The sequence below is a fragment of the Phaethon aethereus genome (genome assembly GCF_964289735.1).
Source record: "Phaethon aethereus genome assembly, chromosome: 1".
Lineage (NCBI taxonomy): Eukaryota > Metazoa > Chordata > Aves > Phaethontiformes > Phaethontidae > Phaethon > Phaethon aethereus.
Window position 1 is genome coordinate 120,800,722 of NC_138575.1, and position 15,721 is coordinate 120,816,442.

At 44.3% G+C, this 15,721-nt stretch overlaps 1 protein-coding gene across 1 annotated transcript in view; it reads left to right on the top strand.

Annotated features, from left to right (window-relative positions):
- Positions 1-10,479: 10,479 nt before the first annotated feature.
- IGSF5 (immunoglobulin superfamily member 5) overlaps positions 10,480-15,721 on the top strand; it is a gene marked incomplete at both ends in the record, with an annotated part of 29,599 nt that continues 24,357 nt past the window's right edge. The window contains one exon of the mRNA XM_082006661.1: positions 10,480-10,537. Within this exon, the coding sequence (XP_081862787.1) occupies positions 10,480-10,537 (58 nt within the window). The remainder of the gene's footprint in view (positions 10,538-15,721) is intronic.

The following is a 15,721-nucleotide window of genomic DNA, read 5'->3' on the forward strand; positions in this document are numbered from 1 at the left end:
GGCCCATGTAATCAGCTTCCTATTCTTCCATCACCAAAAGCACTTAGAAATCACAGCCACCTTACACTTAGAAACTGTCAGCATACAGCTGTAGGCACAGAATGTCATAAATTAGTTATGTGGTGTGATTTACACCTCCAGCTTGTAGATCTTCCAGGCAGCTCTGTTCTCTTCATGTTTAATTTAATTGTTATTGCTGGAACAGCAGTTGTAAGTAAATGTTTGACTCCAGTACATAAAGAAACCTGCAGCTTTTACATGTGCTTCTGCTAGTAAAGGTTCAACGAGGGAATTAAAAAGAAGAGTGAGCTGAGCCATGAGGTAGGAGTGGGAGTGAGCAGTGGTGTGCGTAAGTAATGCCGCTTGCTCCTGCCGGGGTGAGGAGGCGGCAGAATAGCAGCGCTTGTTGCTGGCAGGGAGAGCTCGGTGCTGAGGGCGAGGGTGTGCGATGCACCTCTGTGCTCACCCGCCCCCTCCAGCCTATTTTGGGGATCCCCTCCCCTTATGCTGAGCCCAAACCCTGCATGCCTTGCAGGTGTATATGAGGTGGCAGGAGGTTTGCTGCCGGAGGCCACTGTAACTCAGCTTTGCTGAATGAAGTGCTGCATGAGGTAGGGGAAAAAAGGGGACTGGAAACGTTACCCTATAAACATACCAGTCTTTACTATATTTTTGAGACCTTTCAGTGCTCACCAGCTCCCTAAGCCTTTAGCGGATCTTATTTTGTATGCAGGTGTTGCAAAGAAAATGGCCAAATATCAGAATAAAATTTAGTGCTTCTCTATAAGAGAAAGCCAAAATACAGCAGTGATCACAGTCACTTCTATGACTCTGCCACAAAAAGAGAAATCGAATATCTGAAATAATAATCTCTGACAGGGATTTATGTTCTCTTACTGCAAAAGGGCAGCTTTCAGTCACAGACCTGGTGTCACAGATACAAGGCATAGGAGACATTTGTTTCTAAGACACCCCCCTGCCATTTCATTTGGTGATCTTAACTGAATGCCCAAAGGGAGCAGTAAGATGTCAGTCATAAGGAGGTATTTAATGAAAATGCAAAAAAGACACAGGTCTTCCAATATAATGCCTACTTTTATGGTGATAACCTGCTCTCTTATCATTGCAGTGCCAGTTTGGATCACACCTGCAGGTCACTTAGGGAATATTCATTAATATTCTATTTTCAGAGGTGTAAGTATTAACATTTCTCATAAGTGGCAACCTTGCAAAATCATCAGGAAACAAAGAAAAGGGGTATAATTTCATACTCTTGTCGTAGTTTTGCTGGCATTATCAGGGAAGCCCTGTGGGATTGAGAGCCCTGGGCATAATGCTTGTGTGTGCATATCACTTCCAAGGCTTGTGCACTGTTCACCTGATATGTCCAGAGCTGGACTTACCATGCGCTGGCTGATGGGTGTTGAGCGCACCAGTTTTAAAGGAGTTCTGGATAGATTTGCACTTTGCTTGAACTCCTTGAAGGATCTGGCTGTGCATATAAAGCTCAGGAGAGAGTCTAAAATCATGACCCTAAGCAATACTGAAAAATGTAATGGTGATTATAATGATGTGTAGAAAATGATGTTTACATTTTCTTGGCATGCTATCATACATTGAAAAGTTCCTTAGAATAAACTGAATGATAACCAGAGCAATTAAGCTAACTGTTTGGATCAGAGACAAAACATTTCTAAAGCTAAAGAAAATGTTGCCAGGGGAACTGATGTATTAGAGAGCACTAAAAATTTCCTTCTTAGATGTACACTTCTGACAGCACCAAAGCTGCATCTTCATTAATTCTGTGATAAACTTTCTTACTTATTTATTGTTGCCCAGACTCCATGATGAATGTCTTCATCTACATTCTCTGAATTATGACATTTTCATTTTACCAGCTACAACTCATCACCAATTTCAGTGCTGGAGAGGAGGAATGCACCTGCCAAAGGGGAAACATGGAATGCGGTTCAGAAGGAGTGCTGGCAGGAAAGTACTGGAGTACTACATTCCAGTTGTGCAGATTTATTAACGCCAAATAAAAACTGCAAGGATATTCATGCAAATACAGTGCTTAATCCTGTGGCCTCCTGTGGAAGTCTGGAAGAAGATTATATAGCCAAAGCTTTCCTCATTAAGGGACCACAGCGATTCTTCACAGAGTTACAGCTTTATAATTACCAGCAAGAGAACACTGAAGAAAAAACTCTGAACAAAAAAAATCAGACGAGCTATATTGGTGTTATGAGGTTTTTGAGGACTTCCCCAGGCCTTGATTCACAGCGGCATCACTTCATGAATCTTTAGGTCAAGACAAAGTTGACCTGCCTTCCTAGGAATGAGATAAATCAGGATTCCTCACACCAAGATGAAACACCTTCTGTTGGTGGGATTAGTCTCAGCTAACTTTTTCAGCCTAAAACAGCACATCCAGTCTAACTCAGTCTTTCAGACTACTCTGTAGTCAAAATAACAAGGCCGGCCTAACCAAAGGGTGATGTATCTTGCCTGCCTTAGACCCTTGTATCAGGATAGGTGAAGCATCATCTGGTAGTGTTTTTGTATCCTTAGTGACTACAGAAAAAATCCTCGATAAATAGTTTAGGACAGTTGCCTGTGCCTTAGTTGGCTCGCAGCAGCTGAAGAGGAGGTCCTGCATGCTGTGTAATGGTTACTGGTGTTCATATTCATTGTAGCTCCTCTGGAAGTGAACCCAGAGCCTCACTTTGCATCACATCAGCTATTCAATGGGGATATCACAGGATACTGTCAGTATCTTTCAGATAATTGATATATCTGTCCAGTATTTCCTTTTTGTTCACTCAGCAAGCCATTTTTTACTAACTGAGGTTTCTTTTAAAATATGGAGACAAACGTTACACTATTGTTTGTGCAACAGAGGGACAGTTGGGATATCCTAATTATTCACATAAATATATATGTAGTAGACAGCAAGGATCTCAGCTTGTACTGACTCTTCACTGTGCTTGCTATTGAAAGCAGAAATGAGTCTCTGGAGTTCTCACACCCTACAAAGTAGAAACAAGGTGGGGAAAAATGCACCTCAACAGTCACATAGGTAATAGAAAGAGGAAAGGGCATGGCCCTGTTATTTCTAGAGCTTTTCTTCTGGTGCATTTGGGTCCTGATTAAGGAGAAATATGAATCAAAGCTTAAAACTGTGATGAGTCTTCAATATATTAACAGATTAATGAAAAGGTTTTAAAAACTGAAACTTGTGAGAGAAGGACGGAGACCTGTGTATCCCACTTGAATTCCATAGCTAACGATAACAAAAACTGTTTTGAATGTGAAACATGCCTTTCAGAGCACCAAGTATTTTGGCAAACAGTAGAGGAAAAGTGTAAGAGCCCAGAAAGAGGGGAAAAAAAGGAGGCAGAGTTGGAAAAGTTATGACTTAGCATCTCTTTGGCCTGATCAGCTACTAGAGAGAAGCATCCTGTAGGTGTCAAGACAGAGACAGTTAATTCAGTCACTAGATCAGATTGTCTCCTACCTTAGTTTTTTCTAGATGTTTCAATTCCCCTGTTCTTCACTAGAGAAAAGAACACTTATGTTTTAACAGGGACCCATTTCTCAAAGTCTTTGTAACGTTCAAACCCCTTTTCAAGCCAGTTTCCATGGGGAAAAGAAGAATTTTATTCCCTTTTTTAGCACTGATCTCAAATCAGCTTTAATGTTGCATTTGTAAGTGCCTCTTCTCTGCTATTTTAATGCTTGCATCCTCGGATCATATTTTGTTTGACTCGGCTAAATAAGCTAATGTACAGCATGGAAGTGTAGGGACTGGTGATGTCCCCTGCTGCATTCTCACTCTTTAGAAGTTATTTACAAATGAAGGTGCCTAAATGGTCTTCATTTTCCATCATGACACTGTCCAATTCTCCTGTGGAAAACAAATATAAAAATTACACTTACGGGGCCACAATGACAATGGCAGAAGGGTTCACTAAGCGACTCCCAGAAAGCCCATTTCACTTGGAGCTTCTTGTGTGGGTTTGCACAGCAAGCTGTATAGACATATGTTTCAGACTAAAACACCCCAGAACAAAAAATGTTAAGGGTTGCTCCAGCAGCTTACACAGTCTACACACCATACAGAAGAAATGACATGGTGCACAAAAAAGAGTTTGGAAGAGTTGAGTGGAAAAAAAAACGGGCAAAAATCCTCCTACTCACAGGCAGAAGAAAAAAGAAAAATTGGAAAGAAGTGTCTAGAGAAACCAGAGTGGGAGGTAGGAATCTGCCTGGTATGCAGGCTGATGATTCACAAAATGATTTTCCATTTGCATCAGACTGGCAAACTTAGGACCTGATCTGTCAAACGCTCATGAACATGGACAGTCTTGCATGTCCAGGATGCTCTCAGCGATTGGCGATTTGGACGCTTTACCATGCTCTGTAATGTCTTATCCCACGCACACCCTAACGAGTGCCAGTGGTTGTATTCATCACAATATCGTGGTTCATTAGGAAAGTCAAAGTACGGAAGGAACTAACAAGGGCAGTGAGAAATAATTAATAAAATATTAATACATGTGTTAGTTGCCTGAGTAGCCCCAGGGAAAACAAAGGACATTTGAATCCGGTCACTGTGCATCAGGTTCACCCAGGAGGATTTCAGCTGATGAAGCCAAGACAGCGAGTGTGTGGGTGGAGGTGACAGGTGCTCTCCTGATGACTCCCACTGGGGTCAGATCCAGAGCAGGATGTAAACACGGTGGATGCTCTAGGCCACAACTCACCCAGTTCCTGCTGTGGGCTTCAACCAGTCCTCACTCTGTTGATGGGATAGGAATGAAATGCCTGTGATGAGGGCCAGCAGAGTGGTGTATGCATCTTTATGTGTGTACGTGTTTAAGGACACGGCTAATCTCCAGACCATGACAGATCTCAGTGTGGTAAAGAGATAGCTGATCAGTCTGTGATTAGCTAGTGTTATAACGACAGCTGTAGCACAGGTGCAGAAACATGACATCCAAAGGGACATTGATAAGCTTGAGGACTGGGCCAACAGAAACATCACAAAATCCAGCATGAAGAAGCACAAAGTTCTGCACATCAGGTGCAACAATGTCGAGATATAGGCTGCAGCGGTACCGCCTAAGCGACGGTGGGTAGAAATCTTGAAGAAGAGACCTGGATGAAATGAACACCGGGGTGAATACAAGCCAACAATGCCCTCTCATTGCAAATATGGCAAACCATGTACTAGGCAACATTCAGAGAAGTGTTGCCAGCAAATTCGGAGAAACTATTGTTTTCCTCTACTAGACATATCTGAAAATCTGTGTGAGGTTTTGTGCCCCTTAGTTCAAGTGGATGTAGAGAAGCTAGAGAGGATCCAGTGGCAGGACACTGAGTGGACAAGGGTCTAGAGCACAGCTCTGGTGAGGAGATGCTGAGGGAGCAAGGCTTTAGTCGGGCAGAGAATAGGTTAAAGAGTGATCTAATCGCAGCTTAAATCTACCTGAAGAGCAGTTACAAAGGTGACAGAGCGATTATCTTCTCAGTAGTGCCAAATGATAGTTCTGTAAAATTTTTAAAAGCAGCTATTATCTTTTACAAAGCATTTTTATGAAGAGTTATCTTTATTAAATCAAACTGAAAATCCAGTCAACCCATTTTAACTTTCTGCACTTTTCCTATTTGGTCAACCAGAGATGGAATATGCTTATTAGATGGTTTCCCTTTTCTTCCTCTAGCTTTATTTGGATGGAAATCAAACTATACATAGAAGGTACTTAAAGAATACTGCTATGAAAGTAGTACTGTTGGTTGAACAAGAGCGTGCAATTTTAGACTTAAAAACCAGATATATTTGAAAAAGCAAGGAAGAAAAAAGAAAAAAATATAGCTGGGGAAAAAAACTTCCTGCAGGTTTCACAGCTTTTTTTTTTTAACAAGTTAGTGTGATATTTTTTCTAATAAAGTAAAGTTTTTGAAATTTAATTTTGGGAATTGATAAAAATTCCCCAAACAGACTGTTTCATTTCCCTTTGCTGAACTGAACCTTTTCATTTTGAGTCAGTGTGACATTAATTTCTACTCGTTCGAACTGATACTGTGCTTAGCAGGAAATATAGTTCAGGAAAGTCATACATCCCTTCTTTATGGTTTAAGCTTGCTGGCAGATGGACTCATCATAAAAATCTCCTGATGTGTCACATCAGTTCAACTTACTGACCGATGACGGAGTAATACAAAGGATGCTGTTCAACTCTCGGAGGAAGACAAAGGCTACAGCCATTGAAAGAGCATCTCTCATGAGGCATACTGCAGCTTTCGTGAACACACACAGCGTCAAAGTGGCAGGAAAAGGTGTGATTTAACTGAGCAAATAAACACAAAATATTTCATGATTAAATGAAATGTTTTAACGAACATTTTCTTGACATAACATAAAAAATTCCCCAAAATAAAAACTGAAGCAAGGAAAGGAATATGAAAATAAAAAAGGAAAAAATTCCAAACACCTGGGGACTGTATTTTCCATTAAAAGATGGAAAACCAGTTCTGTTATAACCATCTGCTTATAAAATTGCACTTCACAGTAAAAGCCCATTTCAACAGACTCCTGAGCCTCCCTCAGCAGCCCCCTGGGCTCTCTCACCTGCCCGCAGCCCAGGGCCCCACACCAGCCTCCCCAGGGCTGTCAGCCCTTGGCCCAGCGATGCCGCAGCCTGCCCCATCCCTTCCTCTGGCCCTGGCCCTGAGATGGGCTCCATGGTGCCATGCTGCCTCCATGTCTCCGGCCCTGTCACCGGCCCCATCTCCTTCAGCTCCTGAGTGGACCCCCTGGATGTACCCTGGCCCTGACTCACTCACTTGCCTTGTCAGGGGCTGCCAATGGACCCCGACACCCCCGGCTGTGGGTGACAGCACCCTTTGGTGACGGCACAGCCGGTGTGGAACCCACAGGTGGGTGCTTCTGCTCCCTGTCATGTTGCCTGTAGCACTGTAATGGTGGGACGAGCTCCAGCCTCAGCACGGGGCACCGACACACTCACCTGCACAATTATAAATGGGGGAAAATAAATCCTGTGCCTCCCGCCATGCCCTGTGTCACGCCCCAGCAAGGCGGCGTGGCCGTCCTCTGCCAAGATGTCAGGCGATGGCGCCCATCCAGCTTTTCGGGTCGGGACGGTTGTGAAGTTTGCTCCCGCATGTATGTCATCGGCCGTGCCTTACTTCCTCCTGAGAGACCGGTTAAATATTAACGCAGCAATACACGTATTTGGGCGGGGGGAAGGGGAGAGGCCATCCTTACCTCACCGTGTCGCGGGGACAATGTCAGGGCAGGCGCCTGCCCCGGGGCCCGGCAGCTGAGACACGGCGGAGGTTGGCGCTCCCTCCCCACCGCGCCTCGGGCAGCCAGCCCGGCCGCCTGAGGGAGGCTTCCCCGGGCGAGGAGGCGAGGGCTGGCCCAGGGCTCCTGGCTTTGAACGTGGCCGGCCTCCTCCCGCGTCCCCCCGGGCGGAGGGTGCGAGCAGGGCCCGTCGTCAAAGGGAAAGCGGTCAGAGACACCCTCTCGTCACCCGGAAAAGTGATCCAGGTAACCCCTCCGCAGCCATTATTCTCTTCCCAGCAGAAAGAGCTGGTGGCTGAAAGATAATTTAACCCCCTCCCCTGCTCCTGCCACATCGGGGAGGCCAGCCCTCAGCCGGCGGCAGTGGGGTGAGCAGGGGTGTTTTCCCCCATTTCCTGCTGTGCTCCCTGGTCTTCGGGGCAGGTGTCCCCCGCATTGCAGGATGCCCAGAGCATCCGAACCCTGCCCTTTGGCGGGCTGGATCGGCCGGCTGCTCCTTTAGGGTGGTATTATCGATATCATCCCCTCGCCCCCGGTGCGGATGCGGGAGGGAGTAGGCTCAGAGCCGCGCACGGCAGCACTGGTGATGCGAGTCGCCCTGCACACCTGCGGAGGAGGTAAAAAGCAGCTCAGGCCAAATCCCAGGTATTTAATTCATCATTGGCCAAAATATCCTGTTTCATCTGGGGCTTGGGTAATATTTCCTGTCCCTTTGCAAGTCCATTTTGAAACGAAGCAAAACAAAACATTATAGATCCCTTCCTTTCCCTTCTCGCTTTTCTTCACCCCAGGTTATTTACTGATTTTGGCCTGAATTTGGACATAAGATTCTCGCAAGTTTATTCTTCTCCGTAAAGCTTTGCTCAGCTCAGCTTGTGTTGGTGCAGCCACATTTGTATGTGGAGGTATGAAGGCAGCTGCCCGGGCTGGTGGGGTCCTCTCTAGACCTGTGGATCCTGCGATCACAGCTTCCTGGAACGGGACACGGCACTGACTTCTGGATTTGTTTCCTGCTGTTTTACTTGGGCCATTTCAGTTCATATGACAGATAATACTAACTCTTAAAAAATACTGATGGGTTTGTGTACATGCTGAGAGCTATCGCAGTGACAGAGCAAGGAGAAATCTCTCCGAGCCGTGCATGGTGACCCTCCTGCCCCAGCTGCCTGCTTGGGGACCCCCCTGCACACGAAACGTGGAAGTGAGAAAAAAACAAAACCTTTCAAAATGCTCTGGGCAAACCCAAACCAGCCAACAAAGTAGCCCCCCTCCCAACACGCAGGTGAAAAATCAGCCTGCCGGTTCAGCTTAAAATGTTGATTAGGTGACAGGGCTGTTCCTTAAGTTCGCAAGGTAAACGGAAAGCTTGCAAAACGGGAAAACGCGGAGCAAGCTGCCAGCCGAGCCGGTCAGGTTGCAACCGCTGCAGTAAACTTGGTGAGACCCCCTGCTTAAAGCAGGAGCAGTGAACAGAGCTCTGGTATAGCTTGATGCTGCCGCTGGACGTGTTTGGAAAGACAGCAAAAACGGTTTTTGTTGGTTGCAGCGGTGCAGCGGGCAGGGCAGGTCTGGGCATGGGACATTCCTCCTACATGGGCACTCCGTGAGAGGCACTGCCACCCACCCCCATGCCACCCCACCACCGCCGCTTTCACAAAAGCCCTCTTGGGAATTCATGCAGGGTCTTCACGCAAAGCTGCAAAATGAGCGGCTTGCTTAAGGGCAGCAGAACAGCTGGGCCAGGGCTTTTGTGTTTTGTGCCTTGGTGAGGTTTTGGTTTTAACAAAAGGGTAGTTAAAAGAGTATGGTTTTTACAGGACACTCAGGGTGTCTCTGTGGCGATACTGATATTTATACATTGTGCAGAGCCACCACAAAGAACACCTCTGAAATCAAAAACACTTTCCTGACAAGAAATTTGGGCTGGCCACAAAACCACATCCTCTGGCCCGTGTCCCTTTCATGAAGGCAAGCTTCGATTTCCCATCTGAGAAGTTTGTAAACCAAGAAGCACAGTCAAACTCTCTCCCACATATTTTGAGGGGGAGGAGAATTATATCACACAAGTGAATCACAAACACTGGAAAAGCAGAAAATGCAAAAGTTAAGGTGATGGCTCCCACCCAAGCTCTGTATCTTAACTCTGACCATGGTGGAGAGCTTGTGGTGGTTTATTTTGGGGTGTAAAAGGCACTCTCAGGTTCAGAGAAACAATTCTGGGGACCCTCTTTGCAGTAGCAGCCTTTCTGAGCACTCAGTCTGGGGAGCTGGGAGGAGACTTGGTGTTTCTCATTCTTGTCCCAAGACAGGTGGGATGGGGAGCCCAGAGTGACCGGAGCCATTCCTCCTGGCCGGGGTAGCCTCTGTGTGGTGAGGGCCTGACGGGACTGCGGCAGCAGTGACGGTACCAGGGTGTCCCTGGAAATGCATGAATTGGAATCCTAGTTTTGGAGTAAAGCACACAGAAAAATATCAAAATAAACTTTGCGGGTGTAGAGGCCCATTGGGATATATTCCCACTTCCTCTCCCGAAGGCTGCTTGGCGCAGGAGGCATCAGTTTCCCGAGCCGGGGTAACAACCCCTCCGAATGGAGGTCTGTGCCCCTCCGACCCCAGGGAGCTGCTGGCGTCCTGCACAGTCACCCTGTATGACAGTAAGTGATGGAGCACAGGGTTCATTAGTCTGCCAGGACGACGCCAGAGGCACGGACAGCGCACTCACAATACATACGCAATCATGAGTAGCTTAGAGAATTATTTTTTCCAGCTGCTCGTGATTAACTTTAGTGATGCAGATGGAGCTTCCCTGACACAGTCAATCTTGAAGCAGTAGTGTTGTAATAGCCAGGAGGGACTAAGAGTACAAGAGATGCAAGGTCCACAGGGGGAAGTTTCTGTGCTGAAGAAAGCTCCTCTACCTTTTGAAATAGTTGTTTTGAGAAAAAATACTGCTTTCCTTCCAAACACTCCCTCATTTAATCTTCTCCCCTTGTTGGTAATATAGGTCACATAAAGTCACATTTTATCACAGAACGCAAAGCAGCAGCTCATTATCGAGTTTCTCGATAAGTTCTGTCCTTCAGCTTCTTCTCAAGTATGCAGTGACCGCTGGTGGCTTTCTGCCTTAGGGACCAGGAGAGAATGCTCCAATGGAGAGGGTGAAGAAATTCATTTTGCTTCCTCTCATCTTAACTGCCTCGCTACCAGGTAGGACATATTCATAACTCGTGAAATAAGCCACTGTGGACAAAATGTGTGAACTAATTTTAAAGCTGTGTAAATGGCAGTTACTGGTGATATCAGATTGAACTGTCAGTCCCAGAGGGGGGTTATTTAAACTGAAATGGTTAGGTTTGCGCTTCAAGCCTGAATGATCTGATGGCTTAGAGTGGGCTTCAGTATGCAGGAGTGAGCAGTGGATGGGGTGGGGAGCAGATGGAGAGGCTGCCCTCTCTCATTTCCAGTGAGCAGGGATGATCCACTTATTTCTCCCTCTCCTTGCATTCATCTTCCTCCTCTCTGTTTGGGAGGGGGCATCTGTAGAGACCTCGATGTCAGCAGCTGATTTTGCTTCCAGAAATATATGCACATTATAATTTTGCTAGTTCGCCTCCAATTTACATTTCACATGTCTGAGTTTCAAAGTGAATTCATATAAAAGGTATCTTGGTGGCTGAGCTTTAAAGAAAATGTGAATATAAAGTGACTAGCTGGGTAACGTAGGCAAGGACGATTATTTTTTTTATTATCATCTAGCTGGGATTTTAACAGGCTCTGAAAGGAGGGAGCTGCAGTGGGATGAGAGAGAAGGCATTGTCATGGCTTAATAATTGGTGAAAGGAAACACAATGCAGGAATAAACATTGAGTTTTCTGAGCAGAGTGGTGTTCCCAGTGGAGTTGCACAGGGATGTGTGGTATTCAACAAGCTCTTAAACAACCTAGTGAAGAGGAGTGAACTGTGAGGTGGCAGACTTTGCAGGTGGTGCAGAATTACTTAGGGCAGCCAAATCCAAAAAGAGACTAGGAAGATTTGCCAGAAAATGTCATGATGCCAAGTGAGTAAGTAATAAAGAGCAGAAAACATTCAATGCGAAGCATCATTTCACTGAAGATGTCTAGTGGGGGAAAAGAGTAAATATGTCGGAAAGAGAGTAAATTGCTGAAAAAGAGAAAAAATTTTACTGCTTAGTGTCTTCAGCAAGGGAAATACAATGAAACCTGTCATTATATTAATCAACAGAAAGCTTATATCTTGAATACTGGATGTTTTGTCAGTCTTTCCATTTAAGAAAGGACATATTAGGTCTGAGAAAGAAATAGTAAAAGTTTATTGAAATAATTAATTATATGGAGGTGAATGGCGAAATGGTTATTCACAATTCCTCATAACAAAAACAACTAGTGGCAACCAGTAAAACTATCAGAAAGAAGATTTAAGGCAAATCAGAGAATGTACTTTTCCTCGCAGTATGTAATTAAATAGTAAAGCTCATGGTCACTGGATATGGGGGATACCAAATCATAAATAGGCTGAAAAAAAGCTAGAAAAAAATATCGCTGAGGGTAGATCCATAGGTGTAGATGCAATCATTGTCTCAGGAAGTCCCTAGATCTCTTCTTTTTTGACACTAAGAAGTTATAACAAGGAAACCTCTATTTTTAGTTTTTCTGTTTCTTGCACTGTCTTCCCAAGTATACGAAGCAGAGTACTATGTGCTTTAGAGGATTTCTATCACCCTTCACTAACGCTTTTAGTCAAGCATGCCTGCAATGGGTGTTTTATTGCCCCGCCTGCAAGCCGTGCTGGGTTAGCAGGCATTGCCCACACTGCGCTGCAGCCACGGGAGCACACACCAAAGCGGAGGAAGAAAAAGTGTATTGCGGAGAGACAAGTGTTGCTCTTGAAAGAACTATTGCTGCTCTTGGGACGTCGGGAGTCGCAATGCTGGGTGGTGTGGCTAGGCTGCCGAGGTGCCTGCATGGCACGGCCGGTTTGAGCACCCCCCAGGGCGGGCACGGCATACCCTTTGGCAGCGATAGCGTTGGAGACCACCGGGCCGGCATGCAGTGCAGGGTCCCAGCCTGCTGCCAGGATATTGGTGGTGGTGCTGCGGTGCTCCCAGCCTGGGGACCCTCGCTGCTGGAGACAAGAGGCGGTGCAGGAGGAGAGGAGTGGTCCAGCAGCAGAGCCAGGAGGGGCTGCAAGGGACAGCTGTCAAACAATGAGTAAGAGAAGAGGTGGGAAGACACAGCTGGGGGCTGTGGAGAGTTTTGTGTGCAGATGGGTGGAAATATATGTTGCTGAGTACCAGTAGACCAGTATTACTTGACAGAAACATCTATAAGCATTTAAAAAGTCTTGTTAACATAACGAAACAAGCTAGTCCTTCTCTGCAGGCTTTGACAAGCTCTAACCTATTTTGGTTTTCAAAAAGCTGAACTGCAGGGCTGATGGTTTTTGAAATAAACTTGACATGTGCTAAAGAAAAATCTTACCAAATCCAAAACAATTTATTACAGAGCTGTTGCTGGAGCACTGGGACAGTGATGAGGCAGGGAAGGCAGAAGATAAGGTGGGGTGAGCAAGAGATTAAAGCAAGAGTAAAAAGAAAAGGAATTTAAGAGACTGGAAGGAAAAGAATTGAGAAATTCAAACAGAAATAGCAGAGAAGGAAGGGAGGAAGACAGAGACTGGATGCAAAAACTGAATAAAAGGCAGTGTTTATGGAAGGGCGATAGGGTATAGAGGGGGACATTATTTTGAAAAATTATAATGAGGCTGAAAAAAAAGAAATCATTATGGCAAAAGGATAACACCATCCTGTCTTTCACTGCACTGCATCCAAACAGGTCACTTATAAAAGAGAAAAGACAGAGTCAACAGAGGAGAGCAGGAAAGGAAAAGAAGGTAACCACATCTTAATGCCATTGTTGCTGAAACCTTCAGCATGAAAATGTGGTCCTTTACAGTTCAAGCGTGGAAGAAAAAACATTGTTGGCAAAGGGCAAGAGTGATTCTTTGGCAAATGAGTTCCCTCAGTGCAAGTGTCATCCAGGGAACATGATGCATTTTTGTTTCTTCAAAATGCGCAGTGACGTGACAGTGAATTTGTGTGACAGGAGGGAATAAACAACTCATAGAGAAGTTGGTGTATACTCTGCATGCTGCTGGGAAGGACTGAGCAACTGAAATAACATAAGTACTTATCAGTTTAAGCAAACTTTCACCACTGGCGACTACTTTATAAACATTTAGTCATGTGCCTCAAAGAAAGTGTCCTAACTCAACTTTGTTCTTCAAAAGTCAAGGTGTAAGGCAGTATCATGAAGATACCCTAACATTTCCCTGTTGCAGAGATGTTATTTGCCTGGGTGGGATTTCTTATTGGTTATGTGTGGGGAAGCAGATGTGAAACCAGCTGTTAAGAGCTGAACATGTAATTCCTGTAAAATGCCATGACAATCTAGTCTGAGGCCTTAATTTGTCTAAAAGCAACCATCTGCAAGATATTTTTCAAGCAGTATGTAAATGAAACTAGCACTAGAATTTTCCCCTTAGTGCAAGAAACAAGGTCCAGCAAAAGGATTTATAGCACTGGCTTAAGGCACTGGTTTTAGATCCCATTTCTATCATGAATGACCTCTTTGACCTTACACAAGTTTCTTTATCAGTGTTTGTACATGGGTTGGACAATGGAACGCACTGTTGGTTCAGGACTCCATGTGCTATTGCAGGATAAAAAATAAAAGTAAAAAGATAAAGAAGCAAAGTTAAAACCACCGAAAATGTTTTGGCAGGAGGTGGAGAAGGCTCATGAAGCTCCTGTTTTGATTGTGCTGGGGCTTTACTGAGATCTAAATGGAGGCGAGGTTGGGCTATGTCCAACTCCTCAGCCCTCCTGCCACCCATAGGATAGCCCTACAGGGCTTATGGACCTGTTCCCTAGCTCACAGAAGTCAGAGAAAAAACATCTATAGCTCCAAAAGATACGGTTGGTGGAAGAAGATGTAGATCTTACCATACTTATGGACTGATAAAAAATTATTATATTAGATAAATGAAGGAATAACTCATACCCACCTGCCTATACTGTCCTGACTCTCTGAAGAAAATAAAAGCAATATTATCAATGTATTTTTAGAGCCAATGATCACTCATTATTCATGTTTAGGGGTAAATTTCAAGACTATAATGGAACTTACAGACATGATCTCATAGCAAATGATTAATTAACAGCTAGCCGTGTACAGAAAGTCGCATCATTTATTCACAGCCATGGCAAACCACATCTCCTTAAAAAAGTGAAGTGTTTGCACAGGCATGGAAATAAATTACAAATGCACAGAGATCAGATTGCATTAAGAGGAGCAGTGTGGATAAGTACTGCAGCTCCCGTTTCATGAAGAACTAAATGAATTTTGGTGTTAACTCTAAGGAAGTTTGTTCATGGCTGTGTCTCTCATCATGGTAGCTGTTTATGTCCATTTCAGGCAGTCAGGAAGACTCCAAACAAAGTGTAAAAATAAAAAAACCCTCAGCTCATCAATATGTTATTAACACACAGGGAGTAGTATTGTAAAGGCTCGTTACAATATGAGTTGAGAAAAATAGATAATTCAAAGACACGTTTGAACTTAGGACAGTGTCTCAACCCTGGTAATAAAATAAAATATCATGGAAGAGGGCCATATTATGTAACAAATGGTTTCACTGGGATGCACTTCATCAGTGCATATTCACGAGAAAACCTGTGGCTCTGCAAACGATGCCCCATCCACAGACACGTGGCCAATCCCTAATGTTCAGAAAGTGACAAATAGAAAAGAGAGGAAATGGCTTTTAGGCATTTTATTGTGTTAACTCTTTGTAAAGCAATGTATTAACACATAGATTTGGGTTCTGAGTTCATCTTCAAGATGTTTCATGTTTTGTAACATTTCAGTTCACCTTTACAAGTCTGAAGAGAGCTTTGAATAAATGCTACTGGAAAAAATGAGCCATTTAAGTTGAAGAGAAGTATGTTTTATTGTATCTTATCCAGCTTTATTAACTATCAGTCGAAGTGAAGTTTGCTTTTCATTTAATGTTTTATTGCTCACACATAGATATACTTTGGAGAATGAGGTGCATGGCAGAGGTAACATAATCCAGGAAGGTGGAAAATTTTTGTAAAAGTTTTTGTAAACATGAGAGAACTCAGAGTCAATGATACAAAGAACCAAAGAGCGCTAGGTTTGTATAATCCTACAAAACAAAGAATGAAAAGGCTCTTGTCTGTAAATACATGCAGTGGGTGGGAGGAAAGAGAGGAGCTATTTATATTAAAGAACAATTCTTGGCACAAACCTGGGTAGATATACACTGCCTAGGATTAAATGTGAGCTGGGA